General features: G+C 37.5%; 1 protein-coding gene across 4 annotated transcripts in view; it reads right to left on the reverse strand.

Moving 5' to 3' along the window:
• MLLT1 (MLLT1 super elongation complex subunit) overlaps window positions 1–17,018 on the reverse strand; it is an 89,534-nt gene that overhangs the window by 56,132 nt on the left and 16,384 nt on the right. For all 4 annotated transcript variants that reach the window (XM_072601990.1, XM_072601991.1, XM_072601988.1 and 1 more), the window contains exon 3: window positions 16,405–16,487. In XM_072601990.1, the coding sequence (XP_072458091.1) occupies window positions 16,405–16,487 (83 nt within the window). The remainder of the gene's footprint in view (window positions 1–16,404; window positions 16,488–17,018) is intronic.

A 17,018-nucleotide genomic window follows, 5' to 3' on the forward strand; every position in this document is an offset into this window, starting at 1 on the left:
TGACCACTTCCCTTTCTAGATATTCACTGACCACTGCTTTAACAATCAATAACATTTTTAATGGGTACTTTTTTGCTTTTTATATTGCCTTCATTTTGAAATATATCCCTCCTTTTTCTCCTCCCCAATGAGCTATCCTTTCTAACAAAGATTTAAAAAAGAAAAAAGCAATTCAGCAAAACTAATCAGTTTAGCCTGACTATGTTTTTATGCTGATTCACACTCAAAGCCCAAGCTAGATCATTATAAATATGGAAAGCTTAGTTACATTTTGGGGTTCCATTTACCATTTTTGTGATCACTTCACCAGTCCAGATTTAACTACAATCTTCCCTTCCAGACCACGTAACCTAAGGACCTCTAGATCTTGTCATCATCATGGTCACTGAACCATAAGGACAACCAGGTCTTTCTACCAGCCCTGCTACTCACCTCTCCTTTAAGTACTGGCTCCCTAATTAAAAGCAAGGACTATCTGGCTTTTATTTGTATTCCTAGAGCTTGGTACATAATATTCTATCACATTTCATATACCACAATCTGTTAAGCCCTTCACTTACTGATGGACATTTGTTTCTTAATAATCCATTTTAGAATTTTGCCCAAAATCAAAATCAAATTCAGTGATTTATAATTTGCAGGGTCCATTCTCTTTCTTTTTTAAAAATGGGGACAAATGCCCTTCTCCAATTCTGAAGTATGTCTCTTGTTCACCACTGTTTTTTTTTTCAAAGATTATAGACAGTAGTTCAGCAATCATATCTACCAGGTATTCTAATACCCTGGGATATATATATATTTTTAAAGGTTTTTGCCAATGATTTCTTTTTAAAATTATTTTTATTTATTTCACTAAATATTTTCCAATTACATGTAAAAAAACTTTACTCATTTCTTAAAATTTTGAGTTCCAAATTCTTTTCCTCTCTTTTATTTCTCCCATTTTGAGAAGGTAAATAATTATACATGTGAAGTTATGCAAAACATATTTCCACATTAGCTGTGCTACAAAATAAAACACAAACAAAATAAAGAAAGTGAAAAAAATATGTTTCACTCTGCATTTTCAAAGTTCATAAATTCTCTCTCTGAAGGTGGATAATATCTTTCATCATGGATACTTTGGAACTGTCTTGTAACATCGAGATCTGATTAAGTTAAGTTAAGTCTTTCACAGTTGACCATCCCAGAATATATTTCACTACCACTTGATAATTTGAACTCAGCATGGGCAATGAGGTGATACCATACTATCTCCCTATTTATCTCGGGTATCGACTCCCTACTGACCATTTTGTTTTGTGTTTTCCAGTTCAAAGACCACTCTCCTTGGCAGAGAAATGAGAAGCAAAGTAAATGTTAAATAATATTACCTTCTCTTCATCATCTGCTATCATCTTATCAACCTGTAGTAGTGGTCATAGCCTTCTTTCCCCACCTTTAGCTAGAAAACACAGGTAATACACACTGATATCTGAAACATATTCCTAAGTTAAGAATCCCTAGCAAAATTTTAGTCCAAAGAATCCTACCTATACTTTTGCTGAATCCTTTGAAATTCTGCTCTCCCAAAATCCTACAGGTCAGACCCTAATCAGTTTTCCTTTCCTTCTCTATCACAAATTGTAAAATGGAAAAGACACTTCTCAAGGGTCCTATATTTCAACCTCAGAAACCAGTTTTTCCATGTTACTTTTGAAGGCTGAAATTATCATTTATGTAAACCAAGAAATTATGGAGCTGCTTTGATTTGTCTAAGAGACAGAGACTACCAACAAATTATCTGGATGACTGAAGTACGCTAGCATTACTAAATCATGCTTTCTATGATGTTTCTCTCTCTTTAAAAAAAAAAAGGCAATCCAGCTTAAGGGAGTTGCCCAGGGTCACAAACGTATTAAGTGTCTAGCAACTCAGGCCCTCCTAATTCCAGGGCTGGTGCTCTATCCACTGCATAATGTATCTGCCCCATGTTTCTCAAACTTGTGTATTTCCTCCTTTTGTCCAGGTGACCTGTAGTTTACCTGTTGCTATCACTTTCATTTCTATCCCTGCTGATCTTTACCAAATGTCTTCTACCATACATACCCCTTCTGGTCTCTCAAATGAAGGCATCTTCTTAGTGTATAATTTTACTCCTCATTTCTCCAAACCCATCATTTTATATATCCTGTTCCTTTTTCAATGAGGTATCATTCAAGAACCAATTCAGTCAATGATCCTCATCCTATCAAGTCTCAATTATACCTACGAGTACAAATTTGCCTTTTAGCATTAGGATTTCAAGTTCATTTTGTTACCAATACTTTCTGCAAGCTAATGATGAGCCTTTTCAAACTTAGCTGTGTTGTTCCTCTAACAGATTACAATTCATCACAGGCTTTTGCATATCAAAAGCCAAGAGCCTAGGGTACTCTCAATGTGATTATAAAGATCTGAACATGTAATACATTACTCATAAGTTACAAATTCATACTCATATGGTAGATCAGGGCAAAAATGCTACTTTAGGAGTACCTAGCAGTAAATGCTTGTAGGTAATTAAATATACTGTACTTCCTAGTACATGCTGCCCTCTTTTTAGATACTGTCAATCTGAAAGGAGATAGCTTGGGACTAAGGCCTCATCACAGTCCATTTCATGGTTAGCTGGACAAAAAAAAAATCACAACCTAGTACTAAGCCTTTTTAATGTCACATAAATGTTTATGTTACTAGATGATATAAACATTCATTGTGACATTCTCGTTATAAATGAAACCAGAAATATATAAACAGAAAAGTAAATCTGTGTTTTTGGTCTAGATCAGCATTTCTCTGTTGTTGTTCTTGTTCTGCCCAACTTTGTGACCCCATTTGGGGTTTTCTTGGCAAAGAAATATAGGAGTAGTTTGCCATTTCCTTTCTCAGCTCATTTTACAGATGAGGAAACCAAGGCAAAAAGGATTAAATCACGGCTGCTCTGAGAGCAGATTTGAACTCAGAAAGACTGAGTCTTCCTGACTCCAGACCTGTCACTCTTGTCCACTGTGCCACCTAGGTGGCCCTACAAAGCTGATTCTCCAAGTGTCATACTAATCCAAAGACTAAATAAATCATGAACTGGTTTAAAGAGAAGGATTAAAATAAATAAACCTAACTGCCCCTACTAATTTTTGCTTTCTTCCATGCCATTTTCATATTTTCTCATGTAACACATCTAAGAGTATGATACCAAAGTACAAATGTAGTACTTTCATTCTTACTAATGGTGAAAAGAATTATTTTAAAAGTTTACATATCTCCATGTCTTATCTGTTGTCTTCTTTCCAGTTTCATCCTTATGAGTACTCTGGATGACTCTGCTTAGGTGGTTCCACTGCTAGCTTTCTATAATGTGTTTTTCCTTTCCTAATTTGCTTCTTAACTTTTTGAGGTAATACTACTTAAAATTTTCTATCATCATCCACTATGATTTTACAAACTCTAACTTCCCATTTCCTCAATCTACTCAGCTCTCAGAATCTACTCTTCCATTCCACTTAACGTCCACACAAGGGTAGTGACATCCTTGATCTTGCCAATACCTTTAAGTGTTCCACTTCCTTGATCAAGAAGTCTGAAATTCCTTTATCCTCATTTCATATTTTTCTGAGAAAATCAAGAGTATTCACTGTGTTCCCCCTTCCTCTTCTTATTTCAAAAACCCTTGACATTTACTCTGTATATTATCTTATGAAAATTCAGTATTTTCCTTAAAAAGCAGATAGCTGTTTGCACGTTTAGGAGTATGTAACAGATATGGTGTCTCTAATCCTTTCAAGCATCCCATGGTCCACTTAAATTAGCCATTTAACTGTTCTGTACTTGTGATACTCTCTCCTCTATATCTTCGCTTCTGCACTAGCCATCACCCATGCCCAACAACTTTGCCCCTTGGAATCCCAGGTTTCCTCCAGTACTCAGTTCAAGTACCACCTTGTACATTAGGACTCTCCTAGTCTTCACAGCTGTAGTGCCTTCCCCTTCATCCCCAAGATTATCTGTATCTGCTGAGTGTGTGTGTTTGTGTGTGTGTATGTATGTATGTGTATCTAACAGACCTACAGATGTATTTGTTGTCTCCCCCACTAAAACATAAGCACCTTTAGGAGTGAAGAGTGTTTTGCTTTTGCCTTAGTATTCTCAATACTTTGAGCACTTCCTAGAACATAGTAGGTGCTTAATAAATGCTTGCTTTGACTCTCTTGCCAACTATCAAGGTGATCAGGTGTTTGCTGCTGCAGTAGTTTTTTGGTCTCTTTGTTATGGTGATTGATTTATTGATATTAAACATTTTCAGGAAATAGTGTTAGTGTCTGTTCTTTTATCCATTTCTCATTTTTTGGTTGCCAGTATCTCACTTAAATAGGTCCAGCTGGAGATGCCTCACTTTCAGTGCCTTATCTTCTCATTTTTATTCTTTCTTCTAAGTTGCTCTTTTTTTCTTTAGAAAGTCAGTGATTTGGGAATGACTTATATTAGTAACCAGTTGTTTCTTGGCATAACAAAATTAATTTTTGTTTGTGCTCACCACAATCAATAGTGCCTGGATCTTCTGAAGGAAAGGATTTGTAATACTCTGGTATAGGACTTCTGAACAGCTGACAAGAATTTGGCCTCTTTTGTTTCTTTTTGCTAAACTGTACTGAAAACTTTTTTTTGGCCATCCTTTCATATGCCCACCTCTGCAATAAAGTCACTATTAATTATATACTGATTTAATTTGAAGAGTCCTATTAAGTTTGTCACAGGTTCTCCATAATTTCTCATCCTCTGTAACAAATGTTGGTGTATAAGCTACAATTATATTTGTGGTAGTTTTTCTGCATGTACTTATTACAGACCAATATGAGAAGACCAAATGTCCCACGTCACATTTCTTGTTGCCACTGGACATAGAAAAATATTAATTCTGCTAGGTCATTTATTTGCCTTTCAAAGAATCTGTGAGCCATCCTTCCACTGGGTTGCAATTTTCTTTTATCTTCTTGTTACACATATTCTGAATGTTGGCACAATATGATTCAGTTCCTCCAGTAGTATGGTCACTGAATAAGATTATCACATTTAGAGTGTCAACAGTTAAGTTAGTATTTAGAGAATGTCTAGAAATTGTATGATTCTCAACACCACCTGCTTTCTTTTCTGTTGCCACAGAAGTGAAAGGGGGTACAAAACAGAACTAAAGGATACTTTGCATATATGTTTCAATAACACAGAGTCAACTTCACATCAGGATGAAGCCTCTATATCTGATTTAGTCATGTGTTTCAAAATCACACTAGGATGTATCATCATCCACAGGCCCAGGAAAGAAGTATCATCTTAATGAAATTTATTCCACCACTGGAAATTGCTTTCAGAATCTAAGTTAAATGCTTTTCAACAGCCTTGATGGTAGAAAATATTTATACTTCTGATAATGGACTTGATGTTTTGAAATAGCAACAAAATTCAGAGTGCCATCTGGGGAATACAATGGATAAACATTATTTGGAATCAATAAGCAATAGTCATTTTCCTTGTGGCCCTGAATGCAATTTCCAAGGAGGAACTTCTAAACTATTCTGAGCAAAGGTAGTACTGTGGGAATAAATATGCATCCTTTGAGATGATGATTCTGAAGGATAGTTCTCATTTGAATGTGGAAATTCTGGAATATTCTGGTTAATAATCAATTTCATTATTGTATAACCACAACTTATATTTGGAGACCAATAATGTGTCAGCTAAAAAAATTCTCAGGAATAACTAGATTTGAAAACCTGAATCTGAAGTGGTAGTTTGTTTAGTTCAGGGTAATGTTGTTTTTTGTTCTCATAACATTTCAGATATCTTTTTAAATAAGAAGATTAAGCATATTCTACTTGATCCCTGTAGATCTGATATGACTCCAAAGGGCAGGACTAGCAACAATTATAGGGACTTAGAAAGAAATCATTTCAGTTCACTATAAAAAACAATTAACAATGCCTCAAAACAGAATGGAGCCTGAAAGAATAATTACTCTCTATCATCTGTTTGTTATCTTCATATTAAGGACTAATTGATACTATATGAAAACAAGTTTCTATTTCTGGGCAACAGTTTGAAACATAGGAAAGATAGACAAGAGATGGAATACACCTAACTGAGGCTGGTAAAAGTCTATTTGCTTAACCAGTCTTGCAAATTTAACTACTTTTAAAAAGGGAAAAGAAGAAACGGCATATGTATATTCAACAAGGCAGCTATGAAGTAAGACAATAGCAGTAAAGATGCTCCACAGAAAAAATCCACAAAAGAGGCCATTAACCCCGTGACTTTAGATGTCCATATATAAAGGACCAAATATGGCAAAGAACCAAGTTCAGCTAGAGAACCTAATTCACAAATGTAAGAAGATAAATTCTCATTTGACTTCACTCTCCATTATCCCACATATCTGATCTGCCACTCTTGTCTCCTTCTCTGTATTCACATGGTCACCACACACACTCAGATCCTCACTATCTCTTGACTGGACTATTACAACAGCTTCCTAATTGGACTTCTGTCTCTAGTGTCTCCCCTCTCTAAGCCATCATTCTCACAGCTGCTAAAGTGATACTTTGAAAGCTTGAGGCACATGATATCACCTCCTCAAAAAGCTTCAGTGGCTTCCTAGAGCCTCAAGGACCACATACAAACTGCTGTTTGGCACTTAAAACCTTTTGCCATCTAGTTTTGGTCCACCCTTCTAGCCTTGTTGCACATTACTCTTCATGCACTCTATATTAAAGTCAAACTGACTTCCTTGCCGTTCACCACAACACATCACATATGACATTCTCTTTCCCAGCTCCAGGCCTTTTCACAAGTGACTGCATGCCTGGAATACACTCTCTTCTCCTCTATGTCTCTAGTTTCCTTCAAAGCTCAGCATAAGAGCCACTTTTCATTTAAGGCCTTTCCTGATCTGCCCTAGTAACACTCCACAAAAATTACAGTCAATTCCTGTCATCTGATGTAGTTATACTCCATAAAGTCATTGTAATCAGTGAATTAAGAAATACTAAACCCTTGCTACTAGAGGAAATACAGGGTTGGGTTCCTGTGGGCCTCTGGTCACAACATTTACTTTAGAGCACCTTCTGCAGTAGTCTCACCTGCAGAGCAGTAAACTTCCTCTTCCTTTTTCTGGACGCACTGTATTACTGTTTAATAGAACTCACAGCCAACAGCACTAGCACTCATACCTGAAGGAAGCACATTTCTTTTCTCCATAAGACACCTCACAGTCTTCTTGTGCTTAGGAACACTAGACAGCACTTCAGCACTGCTTGGGAGTCATTTTAAACAAGAAAATCAATAAAAAGCACAAAAATGTGAAAAATGTGGCACTAAGTAAATTGGAAAAAGGACACCTGTTTTTAGTATGAGAGCTATAACAAGAAGGTGGAATGTCACCTTCTTCAACCTCAGCTGGGAACATTCCTGGGAAAAGATTTTTATGTGTTTATACTGCTCTCTCCCCCCAATACAACATTAAGTTCCTTCAGAACTGGGACTTTTTCATTTGTGTCTCTACTGCCAGAGCCCAGGCTGGTGCCTGGGCATGTAACAGATGTTTAATACATGGTAATTTTTTTACTAGTTGTCCTTAAAATCATCACTGAGATTTGGTGGAATGGGACCCATGACATGAAATCAGCAATGGAAGGATATACATTTTTTGAAATAAGAGAGGTAAAAAGGAAGGTGAAGGGTTGATGGGATGATAGTGGACTAATGATGTTTATTAAGAAGATAGATTTTTTTTTTTGTATTCAAAAAATTTATTGTACTAAATACCACTAGATTAAAATGATACACTTAGAGCATGTGAAGAAATCCAGAAACTAGTGGGGTGACTCTGGATATGGAGAACATTTAGAAGGAGCTCAACAGAGGCAGAAATAGTAAGCAACAATGTCATCAGAGTATACAGCAAACCACCTGAACAGAAAGGAAAAAAACACAGGCGGCATCAGAGAAACAGCTCATAAGACAGGCATGATACAGTAGCAATGTGACTTCAATTATTCGGATATCTGCCCAAAGCAAAGCTGTCAAGGAAAGCTAAGAGGAACCAAAATGTGTTTGGTTAAGCATCCCTAGGAAAAATAAGAACATCACAGAAGAGATATGGCTGTTATCTGTGATGGAGAGAGAGGAAAAAATCTTGGAACTAGAAAGGACAGAAGAAAAATGGCCAATAAAGATTTGATATCTAAGATAAATAAGGTAGTAAAGACAACACCTATCTGTTACTAGAGTCCAGGAAATTAGATCCCGGAGTATAAGGAGATGTAACAACTGAGACAATCAATGACTTCTGAAAGACCATGGAGAACACAGAAGTTTGGAAAAGGGCAAATGTCCCAATTCTCAAAAAGCAAAAGACTTTGGAACAAATGACCCAATGCATTTGACCTCACTTCCTTACAACATTTTGGAATATACTGTTCAAGGGATAATTAGTGAACATTTAGAAATGGAAGTGGTGCCAACTTAGTTTCATCAAGAACAGGGCATGCAAGGTTAGTATGTTTCCTTTGACGAGGTTACTAAACTGTAGAGTTGGGGAGAATGCCATAGTTACAGACATTTAGCAAAGCATTTAACACAATCTCTTATGGCGCTTTGAGGGGGAAAGAAGTGAGTTACATGATAGTACAGTCAGCTGGATTTAAAGATAGTTAAATGACTTGACCCAAAGAATTCTTACTGGATTTACATCAATTTGGAAGGTCTCCATTGGAATCCCCTAGGTACCTATGTTTAGCTTTGTGATTTTTAACATTATCAATGACATGTTTATCAAATCTGCAGATGACACAAAGCAGTTAAATAAGGGACAGCAGTGTCAGGAATACCCACAGAAGAGACACTGACTACCAAAGTAGCCAACAGTATCAAATGCTGTGAAGAGGTCAGGAAAGATGAGAACTGAGTAGAGAGCTAGACTCAGCTACTAAGTGATCACTAGTAAACATGGAAAAAACAGCTTCAATTTAGTAATAAGGTCAAAGTCCAGGGTGCAAAGGGGTCATAAGGGAAAGAAAAGAGAGTAGAAGCAGCTTTTTTAGGGCCTTGGCTGAAAAAAGGGAGAGCAATACAGGACAACAGCATATGAGCACAGTAGGATCAAGCAAAGGTTTTTTAAAGGGTGGAATAGACCTGGGCACATTTTTAGGTGGAAGGGGCCAGTATTTAGGGGAAGATTTCAAATAAGAATGGGCATGATTAAGGGGATGAGCTACCAGAGGAGGATAGGATAAGCGGAAAAAGCAGAATAGGTAACATTGGCAAGAAGGGCCACCTCTTCATCAGAGACTGGAGCAAAGGAATAAAGTGAATGATGTCAATGGGTTCTGAGATGCAAAACAGGAAATAAAAGGAAAACTCAAGACCTCTTTTTCAGTAAAATATGAAGTCAGATCTTTTACTGAGGAGAAAGAGAGGGAAAAGTGTAGGGGATTTAAAAGAGAAATAAAGTTTTGCAACAAATGCTATGGGAAGTGAGACTTGTTCAAATGAGGGGTCATCTGAAGAGAGATAACAAATGTGTCATAGCACCATTCCGTGTGGTGCTGACTTCTTTCAGCTGCATTCATCAACACACTGACTATGAGCAAAGAAATAGCTGATAAGAATAATCCAGGGTTAAAATCTGGCAAGTCATGAGCATTCAGAGGATAAGGCAAGAAATTAAAGCCCAGCAGGAGAAGAATGGATAGACCTGAACATCTTGGTGGCTGCAGATTCAGTGAATCAAGAATATAACAGGTCGGCCAAAAAAGCTGATGCAGCATTAAGAAGAAGGACACTGTCCAAGATTAGGGAGATAGTTCTGTTGTACTCTTGCCTGGTCATATCAAATCCAAGGCAGTGAGTTCAATTACGAGTACATATATGCTAAGAAGCTGCACAGTACATAATAATATATTATATTGGAATAATAATGTCACAGAATGTTGTGCTGAAGGAATGTTTAACATGTCTCAAAAAGGGAAGACTTAAGAAGCTTGTGACAGTAGTCTTCAAAGATATGAAGGGTTAATTTTGAAGAGGGATTATACTTGTTTTGCTTTGTCCCAAGAGGCAAAACAAGGTGTAATATTAGCTTTGACATTATAGAAAGGCAGATTTAGGTTTGACAAAGATATAAAGTTCCTAACAATTAGAGTTATCTAAAACCAAAATGGGTTGCTGATGGACATCTGATCCCCTAAAATGGAGGTCTTAAAGCAAAGGTCGGATGATTACAAGTTACTTACTATATGATGGAGAAGGGATTCTTGTGCAGGAATGGGCTGATTATGGTCTCTGTCGCACCTTCCATCTCAGATTCCAAGATTCAAAATGGAGATTTTATAGATGCTCAGGTGGGGTTGGACTAGATACTGTCTCCAAGGCTCTAGGATTCTATGCTACAGAGGAGATTTCTTGCTTCAGATAAGGAGGGGAACTCAAGATTCTAGAGGCAATATGGCATGGTGGATAAAGGGCCGACTTGAAGATAGAAAGATGTGGGTTCAAAGACCACCTCAGATACTTAGTAGTGTTCAACCCAGGTCCATTACTTGAACTGTCTCAGTCTCAATTTCCTCACCTGTAAGCACTTACTCTATCTATTTTCAAATGGACCCTCACAACAGCAAGGCAAGTCTCACTTCTCACACCAGTTGTTGCACAACTACTCTGTTTAAATCTCCTACATTAGTTCCTGTCTCTCTTCTCAGCAAAGGACCTTACCTCATAATTTACTGAAAAAAAAAAAACAGAGGCAATCCACCATGAGTTTCTGTTTCTTCACTGCTCCCTATCTTAAAACCCTTGACTCCTCTTCACTACACATGTCAGGCACCGTGCTAAGCACTTTACAATATTATCTAATTTGATCTCACAAAAATCCTGGGAGGTAAAGGTGCTATTGATACTCCCATTTTACAGTTAGGAAAACTGAGGAAGATAGAAATTAAGTGACTTGCCCAGGGTCATATAAGTAGTAAGTGTCTGAGGCTAGATTTAAACTCAGATCTTCCTGACTCCAGGCCAACCTGGATAGCTCCCCCTATCTCTATGGGGATAACACCTACCACAATAGGTTGTTGTGAGGATCAAATGAGATCATATATTTAAGTGCTTTATGAAACTTAAAAGTGCAAAACCAGGAAAAAATATATACAATGACAACAACATAAATGGGAAAGAACAACAAAAAGAAACTAAACATTATAATGACCAAGTTTGTTTCCAGGGATGAAATGAGAAACCACATCTCCCTTCCTTTGCAGAGGAAGACTACACATATACTAAAGACATAGCTGATGTGGTCAGTTTTGCTAAAACCTCTTTCCCCCCTTCCATTTTTACTTTCTGTTATAAGACAGCTCTCTGAATAGAAGAGAAGAGACGCATTTGGAAATTCTTAAAGTTACTTTGCATAACTGTACATCTACACATTCTTTTAAGTCTATACCTATAATTTTCATGTAAGGAGCACCTGGGAGGAAAGGGGGGGAAACAAGCATTAATATATTAGTGCCTATTATGTACAAACACTGTGCTAAGCACTTTATAAATATTATCTCATTTGGTCCTCACAACAATCCAGGGAGGTAGGTGAAGAAACGCTTTCTATCAATGTAGATGAGCAGCTCTTTTATAATTCACAAACACAGAAAGATGTCTGGGGCACTGAGAAACTGAATGACTTGCCTAGCATCACAAAGCCCAAACATGTCAAGAGGTAATACCTAAAGCCTGATTAAGTCTGGTCAGCCCTCTTATCTACTACCAGGATGCTTCTCTGACTTTGTACACTTTCTTTACTTATCTGTGTAATTTGGGGTTTGCACAGATAACTTCAAAAGTCTCTGGCATCTTCTATCTACAATCCTACAAGATGATTTCTTTCTCGTCTTTGTAGACTCACTGCCAAATACAATGCAGAGCACACAGTAAACAATTCATGTTTGTTTAATTCAAAAAAATATGTTACTGTCTTAACTCCCAACTGCAGCAGGAGAGGAATGCCTTATCTCAACTTTGTACTTCCCCCTATGCAGATACTCACTTAGGTTGAGGTAACGCCCTTTCATTGAATAGGCCTGCTTAGGAGTAACCAGGGCATGGCCCTTTTAATGAGGCCAAGAAAAAGAAAGACATCGGGCTGAGGGAAACAGCAACAGTTACAATTGATAATCATGCTAAAGCTAAGAGGGTCCAGAAAGGCCCTCACACAGGGGCCCACTGGTGTCCCAGCTACAGAGTACAGTAGGTTTAAGGTTTTGTGAAAAGACAGGCCAGGACAGAGAAGGGAAGGGAAGGGAAAAGGAAAGAAAACTCTCAGTAAAACCCAAGTGAGCTGGGCATCTTTTGACCACACAAATTTACCTTCCTTAGGAGAGGAGAAGGAAGGGGAGGGAGAGGCAGACAGGAGAGGAGAAGCTGAGTTACCCTGCTAGCTGGGTCCCCATTCAGCCAGCTGCATCTACTCACAGGATTGTGTTCGTCCTTCATTGCGGAAGAAGACCATGCCATCAGAGAAATGATGACATGACTTGCATGTGACTTTATGTTGAGTGAGGGAGGACTATGAAAGGTCACCAGCCTCACTTCTCCTCCAGAGCCATCTGAATCCAGTGACCAGATATTCATCAGGATGACTGGAGATGACCCAGGATGCACTTGGAGACCTTGGGCCCTTTAGGCCAAGGTCTTTGGTGGTACTCAAGGCTCTGAAGGACAAATACAAACTTCCCCCTATACACAGTATAGTAAATGTTTTATAATATTCAAAATATCACATCCTTAATGTTATGTGAAAATGATGATGGTAAAGGAGAACCAACAAACCAAGATGACTAATATGGGGCTAAGAGACAAGCAAAAAGAATCCTTAAGCCACTTGTCATGAAAAAAAAAAAAACAAATAGGAATTTAAAAATGGGTCCAGACAAATTTTGACTTCAAACAGCTATAGCCTGGCATTTGGGCCATCAATTTCTACTTCTCTTCCAGAAACAGAATTGGTCATTAGGAACAGCCCTCCAAAAGCAAGATAAAACACTCACCATAATAAATGCATACCTTCAAAATCCTCTGGGACTCACAATTAGGTCTGAATATTCCATACTATGCAGCTGGGAGCTCTAAAAAAATGCTCAATGACGCTCTTGGTATTTTAAAAGACATAGGCCTAGGGTTGCATGTTTCAAATTAAAGCCTTTGGGAATTCAAATGAATAAAGATTTGTTGTTGTTGTTCAGTCATGTCCAACTCTTTGTGACCCCATTTAGGGTTTTCTTGGCAAAGATACTGGAGTGGTTTGACATTTTCTTCTCCAGTTCATTTTACAGATGACGAAAACAGGGTTAAATGATTTGCCCAGGTTCACACAGCTGGTAAGTATCTGAGACCAGATGTGAACACAGGAAGAAGAGTCTTCTTGACTGGCACTTTATCCACTGCACCACCTAGCTGTTTGATTTACTATATAACTATTACATTTACTGTACTAGACGCTAGGAAGATAAGAAGTTTTGCTAAGTTATCTCTGCCATCCTTCAATCTTCTTTGGAGTATAAGGCACCTGAGAAAGATAACTATAATAACTAAAATAGCTATAACATAATAATATTTATAATTATGTATTATATATAACATATAATTACAAAATTATAATTATAATAATATATAATAGCTAAAATAACTTCCATTTAATATATTAAAGTCCAAAAAGACTGGGATCTCACTTAGAAATGTTAAATTCAATAAACACATATTAAGTGCTTACTATATGTAACAATTACTCATTAAAGGCAGTTTCCAATTTTCTTCACTAAGTGACATATATTTCATCTCACAAAAACTTTCAACTACTTATCCAGTGACTTCTGCCAATGACATCAAACATGTACAAAAGTAGAAACACAACAGTAAGTCTGTTTCACAATCTGCTTTTCTGCATTATTTCCCATGACTACTACTACCAGGTACTTCTCTCTAAAGGTAAATCAGGAGTTAAGAAACAGTTAGGTACTCAGAGTACACAGACCAAGGCACAAACGAAGACATAACAAGGAGATGGAAATGTTTCTGACAACCACATGCTGGACTCAGTAGGAAATGACCTTGGGAGTTCCAATATTAAGAATCTGGTTCCTAATTTCAAAAGCCTTAAAAATAAGGTCTGGTAGCCATCAGAGCCTGGCTGTTTGGTTTCCAAATGATACTTACATGACTCTCTTTTCTATTCAGTTCAAAGTGACATGAGACAGTCTATCAACCAACCAAGTGTCTGTTAAACACTGTGGTTTCTAACAAAGAAGATAAACAGGGACAAACATTTAGCTCTAACAAGTATTCTGAAAGTTACATCACTCATAAAGGAATAGGCAAAGTAGGTTCATCTTTCTATCATAACTCACATTTTAATCACTAAAATTGTATCTCATATCCCTCTAAAGGTAATCTCTCCACATTATCTGATATTCATGGACAGGACTAACAGAACCATTCCTACCCAGAGGAAGAAGATGTTATTGCTAGTTGGAAATTCCAGCAAACCACGGAAAGAGAAGTATAGGGTGGTAACAAGCTTGCAGACTTATTAGGCAAGATGGAGATAGACTCGCAGAACTTGTAGATTCCTGCCTCAGCATGCCACCTGACACCACAAACTAACACATCTAGAGAGCAATATTAGTTCCTAAACGAAACCTTGGATGGAGAGGCAGAAGAAACAAAACAAACATTTATTAAGCATCCACTACGTGCCAGAAACTGTGCTAAGCTACATATATTATCATATTTGATCCTCACAACTCCAAAAAGTAGGTGTTATGATTACCCTTATTTTACAGCGGAGGAAACTGAAGCAGACAGAATTAAGGTTAAACTTGCCCAGGTCAGTCAGTGAGCACCTAAGGCCAAATCTGAACATGTGGCTTCCTGACTCCAGGTCCAGTTTTCTAGCCACTGTCCAACTAACTGTCAGACAATAATCACTGAGGAACAAAAATCCAAATCTAATACTTAACAAATATCTCAAAGAGCCTAGTCAACATGACTTAAATCAGTTCCTTCACATAAAATAAACTAATTCAAAGATAGCCACATTTTATTTGGGCAAACATGGTCCCTACCTCCAAGTAACAAGAAACAAAGCCATTCCCTAGGTAAAGGCACATCTCTCTTGTTCTCCATCTGCCAACACCAAACAATATGGCTTAAGAAAATAATTTCTGAATAATACCTATAAAAAACACTGTTGAGACCAACCCTTTTCAGAACACCAATGAATGAACCCTATCCTACGAATGAAAGAATGCTATGCACCCCCGATTGCTACGTGACAAGAATAGGCCAACTAAGACACATTTTTGAACACATTGAAACTAGGAATTTGTTTTGCTTATCTGTGCATTTTTGTTATAAGGGTATTGATTTTCTTTCCAATTGGTATGGGAAGAAAATAAATACTTATTAATTGAAAAAAAATTAATAATTAAAAGAATATCTTTGTGGCTAGTCAGAAAGAACTATTTCATCCAGGAATTCAAGATATGACCAAAGTCTGGGTGGATATTAATTTCAGAAACCATTTCACTGTTTTGTTACACATGGGAACTAGTACTGCTCAATGATTTAATTCATAATAGTGACCAAATCTGTTTCCCACCAAAATGGACATGAGTCTTTTCTAAACTCTTAAAAATGACAACATGAACCTGGCCAGGTTCCCATAAAGGTCCTGAAAGCAGGTGTTCTATGATGGAATGGATTCCTGCAAAAATAGCACACAGTTTCTGCTCAGGCCAACCTCAGGTAAAATACCTGAGCTCTCTTCTCAAAAGTTCATTAATGTAAAACTATTTTGAGTTCACTCATCCTTACATAGTTACTATGGAAAGCTGCATGAATGACCAAGGTGGCAAGAAACTCTCTACTCTTTACCCAACACTAACAGTCAAATACTAATTCCTCCAAGTCAAGTTCTTCACCGAGGCTTGCTTGTGGCATGGAGGTGAACCTGGGTTCCCTCAGGTACTGTCACTGGAGTTCAAACTTCTAAGACAAAAAGCAATCAAACACAAGAACAGAATTAAGGTTAAAGAAACTTCACACCAGAAGACTGACCATTGACCAGCAGTAGTATGTTTAGGGTACAGCAATGCAGAAAGACACACCTACTATGGTATGAAACAAGGAGTTGTGCTGTTGAAGGAAATACCCAAATGATCATATTTGGGACTGAGTTCTATTTATTACAGAAAAAGAAAGCTAAGCCTATTCAAAGTCAGGAAACTCAAGGCAATTCCAGCCCCTATCTAGCCTGGGAAGAAACAAAGTCAAAGGCAGCAAACTCTTTACCTTGTTCTTGAAGTGAACTTCAATGGGCATGATGAAACCCGCGTAGCCAGACTCTTCCACTTTGTAAGGGGGCTCTTTGCACACTAGGGAGGAAGAATTGGAAAATGTTAAATTCCACTACCTTGCCACTATCAGCTTTATTTACCAAGCAACCTTACAATAATTAGCTGCCTTTTCAATGATAAGGGGTTTTGGGTGGCTGGGCTTTTATTCAGAAATATCAAATTCCACATCTCCCTCTATGTCATGCCCAAAACAGTTATCTGTGAAGAGTAAAGTTGTGAGAGTCTAAAGGAGTAAAAATAAACACTAAAAAAGCAACTTAGCAGAATCATAGATACAAAGAATGTCAGAGTTGTAAGGATACTTAGAAATCATCTGCTCATGGGTTCTTAACCTGGGTTCTGTGAACTTTTTCTTATAATAATACTTCAATATAATTGGTTTCCTTTCTAATCTTATGTATTTTATATATAACACATTTAAAAACATTACTCTGAGAAAAGGGTCCACAGACTTCCTCAAACTGCTACACGGGTCCATGACACAAAATGGGTTCAGAACTCCTGATTCAGTCCAATACTTTCCTTTTAAAGATAGGGAAGGAGAGGCCC

The sequence above is a fragment of the Notamacropus eugenii genome, chromosome 4 (assembly GCF_028372415.1).
Source record: "Notamacropus eugenii isolate mMacEug1 chromosome 4, mMacEug1.pri_v2, whole genome shotgun sequence".
NCBI classification, from domain to species: domain Eukaryota; kingdom Metazoa; phylum Chordata; class Mammalia; order Diprotodontia; family Macropodidae; genus Notamacropus; species Notamacropus eugenii.